This window comes from Eucalyptus grandis, chromosome 4, assembly GCF_016545825.1.
Source record: "Eucalyptus grandis isolate ANBG69807.140 chromosome 4, ASM1654582v1, whole genome shotgun sequence".
In the NCBI taxonomy this organism is placed as follows: Eukaryota; Viridiplantae; Streptophyta; class Magnoliopsida; order Myrtales; family Myrtaceae; genus Eucalyptus; species Eucalyptus grandis.
The window spans coordinates 6,882,297-6,886,141 of record NC_052615.1 but is presented as its reverse complement, the minus strand read 5'-3'; the positions used below and the strand labels follow the sequence as shown (position 1 = coordinate 6,886,141).

General features: G+C 37.3%; 1 protein-coding gene across 1 annotated transcript; it reads left to right on the top strand.

The window, feature by feature from the left end:
- Window positions 1–288: 288 nt before the first annotated feature.
- Window positions 289–3,154, top strand: LOC104442547 (purine permease 21). The gene is made up of 2 exons (XM_010055964.2): window positions 289–340; window positions 1,974–3,154. The coding sequence occupies exons 1-2, from the start codon at window positions 289–291 to the stop codon at window positions 3,152–3,154; spliced, it is 1,233 nt and encodes a 410-aa protein (XP_010054266.2).
- The last annotated feature ends 691 nt before the right edge of the window (window positions 3,155–3,845 follow it).

The following is a 3,845-nucleotide window of genomic DNA, read 5'->3' as shown; positions in this document are numbered from 1 at the left end:
TAGAGGGTTTCTACCTAAGTTAATCACAGTGCATGTGCAGTTTCAATGTTTCACCTAACAATTTGGAAGCTGGGTATGTTTCCATAGAAAGCGACTAGCAGTAAAGGAGATACGTGTTTCATTTTCCCTTTGACTAATTAATATCATTTTTCCTTGACGAAATAAGATATATATCACGGATACATAAACCTCCTCTTCTGTCATCTCTTGTTGGTTTCTGCTTTAACCCTCACTCAGCTTCTATAATATCTTATCGATCTCTTCTGGGTTGTCTCTCTTCTCACCGACATGGGAGAGTTAGCTCATCATCGTCCTCAGGAAATGAAACTCCACATCGTGGGTAAGTACAACTCTTGAAGAATTAATATCTGAAAATTTGAACAAGCTAATCCTTTCAACACCATGAGGTCCTACTCCTGGACTTTTGATGAATCCTAGGACTTCTTTAGCTTCTGCTTCTTCGCCTGGACAAGCCAAAATTCAAAAGTGCCTTTTATCAACCATGTGTGCCTACTAAAACATTTCATTGTTTTTAGTTTTCGATGCAACGGATCTCTAGCTGTTGGGGATGGGTCTTAGGTAGGTTGTCCAACAAACCAATTTTTTCTTTTATATCTTATCTTTTCTTTCCTTTTTTTTGCTGATATTTTGTATGAAGTTCCGAATAAATTATTTTCAATAAATGAGTCGACCCAACATGATTTAACTCAAAAATTGATAGGAAGTGACAAGTTTTCAGACTATTATTGCCGACCAACCTCAACTTCTATATCAGTTCAAGAAAATTATACATGATCTATTATGGGTAGGCCATGGTAGTGATTTGATTTTGGACAATATTAATATAAATTTATTTTTGGGCCATTTTCATGGGTCTAGACTTGAGTCTTACGTATCTATGATTTCCATTAGAAATTTCATGGTTTGAGATTTATAGAATTAAGGCGGGCTTTCTCATCGTTGAGTAAAAATTTAAACCCATTTAAAAGAGTTAGAAGCATGCATGATTGACAATTTTAAAGTTACAATATGTCTAAATTGAATTGACACATAATCATTTGTCCATTATTTTAGTCTAAATGGATGGAACTAAGATTAACATCATAGTCTTATTAACGATCAATATTCAATATGATAATTTGATAAATAACCTTTTTATGTTAGCTCTGCCAACCGATTAGAAAGTATTTTGGGGAAGTGTTTTCCTTTGCATCATCATTTCCGCAGCAAATGCCATCTTCTTTTCACAAAGACGGTTCTTATACCAAAGCCCCTAAATTTGGGGTGGCATGGCCAATAAAATTGAGTTATTCGTATTTTCACCAGGGTTGAACTATATATCCTCGCTACTATATTTATTTCCAACTATAAGTAATTTTTACATAAATACATAGTACATACACATGTCTACAATATAGTATATATGCTTTCACTTTATTTGGCAACGATCTGAATTTTGGTAGATACATATGGTTGGCATTTGACGAGAAAGTTCGTAATCAATTACAATTATAATGCCGATGAAAACTCTTTGTGGTGGGCAAAGTAAACACCCAAGATTGCCAACTTTGGTGGACATCACTGATAATTGGAGATGGACTTGGTTATGGTCCCACGTGAGACTCTATAGACACGTCGTGGTGAATCTAGTAAAGATGGCATTGCATTTGTCGATCCTACATGTTCTCCCAAAATTAAAAGGTCTACATCCTAGCTATTTTCCCCAAAAAATACTGAGTTTTGATCCATGTTACTTTGCTTGCTCATAAATTACAAGTATATGATTAATAAATTAATACGTTTGATGTCATCAAATAATGAACCTGACTATAGACGGAATAGTCACGCCTTTTGATTTATTGTCACTAGTCATTAAATATTTTTGGACCCCAATTCCATTTATGTGCCATTCATCTTCTTTTTCTCTTACAAATTAAAATTCTTAATTGAATTGCTGCTCAATTTATGACCAGGGGATGCAGAAAACAAAGGAGAGAATTCATCCCACCCCACAAGCATCATTACCAACAATCAGGCAACAATAACCCCTAGATCCCAGAACTTCTGGTGGTGGATTAGAGTGGCTCTCTGCTCATTCTTTGTGCTTTCTGGCCAATCGGTGGGCACACTCCTTGGGAGGCTCTACTATAACAAAGGAGGCAACAGCAAGTGGCTTGCCACACTTGTCCCGCTAGTTGGCTTCCCAATCCTCCTCCTGCTCTACGTCATCCCCACATCTAAAAACCCCAGTAGCCCCCACATCGAAGCACACCCGCTCCCACAAGCTCAATCTCAATCCCAATCATTCTTTCTCAAGAGACTTGCTTTTGTGTACCTCCCTATAGGCATAATTTTGGCCCTAGATTACTATTTATACTCACTTGGCCTCTTGTACCTCCCTGTCTCAACCTACTCCCTCATTTGCTCTTCCCAATTGGCCTTCAATGCCCTCTTCTCTTCCTTCCTAAATGCCCAAAAGTTCACCCCCTGCATCACCAACTCCCTAGTCCTCCTCACAATCTCCTCAACCCTCCTTGTGTTCCAATCAAATTCGCAAAACCTCAAGAGGGTCTCCAAAGCAAAATATGCTTTGGGGTTTGTGTGCACCATCGGGGCATCAGCTGGTTCTGGTCTTTTACTGTCCTTGACCCAACTTTGTTTTCGGAGGATCATCAAGAAGGAGACATTTAGGGCAGTTTTGGACATGCTTGTGTGCCAATCTTTAGTGGCTAGTGCGATTATAGTGGTGGGGTTGTTTGGGAGTGGTGAGTGGGAGCATTTAGGGAGAGAGATGGATGGGTATGAGCTTGGGAAGGTGAGCTATGTGATGAACTTGGTCGGGATAGCAATTGCTTGGCAAGCGTTCAGGATCGGCATGATGGGTTTGATTTTAGACATGTCATCTTTGTTCTCGAACTCTATTAGTGCAGTGGGGTTGCCAATTGTGCCCATTCTTGCAGCCGTGTTCTTTGGGGAGAGGATGGATGGGGTCAAGGTGATGGCTATGATCTTGGCTATTTGGGGTTTCGTTTCTTATGTGTACCAACATTATTTGGACGATGCCAAGTTGAAGTCCCAAAGGAATAGTGTTGGTGGGGATGAGGTTAGTGGGAGATTGCCCCTAAATGCTCCGATTGCAAGCGTTGGCGGATGATTAAAGTTGGTGGAGTATTCCAATTTGTGTTATGCCAAATTTAAGTAGAGAGAGTAATTTCTCGCCATAACCATATGGAGAATAAAAACAAGGAACGGAATAAGAAGATCGAAAATGTTGCTAATATTTGCTTTCTTCACTATGTTTTAGTTACAGGAAAGGGAATTCTCTCTTTAGTGCCCATTTTGTAATCTCATTCTAAAAGTCGAGTACTTACGTGTTATTCGACTAATATATATTACTAGCTAATGCATCTTATTGATGTTTATTGGAATTATAAAATTAAATATGGGACAGAGGAGATACTTAAATTGCTTTGTACACAAAAAAAAAAAAAAAAAAAAAACTAGGAGTTTTTCTAGTATATTGGTGTTGTTTATCTCCGATCCTTTTTATTTTCTCACACAACAAATTCGACATGTCCTTCCCATTGATTGAACATACTATTATCAATGGATAATTGCAAAAATAATTCATGAACTTTGGTTTAATATGCAATGTCATTCTTGAATTTTTAATTTATTAATGTGATTCTTGAACTTTTAATCTGAAGTATAATATAAAGTTTTAATTTATTTAATATGGGCCATGAACTTTTGGTACATATTTAATTTATTCCATAGATTATATGAAATATTTAATGAAAGGATACCATTTACCATTTTCATACAGGTAGGGATTAAATTAAATA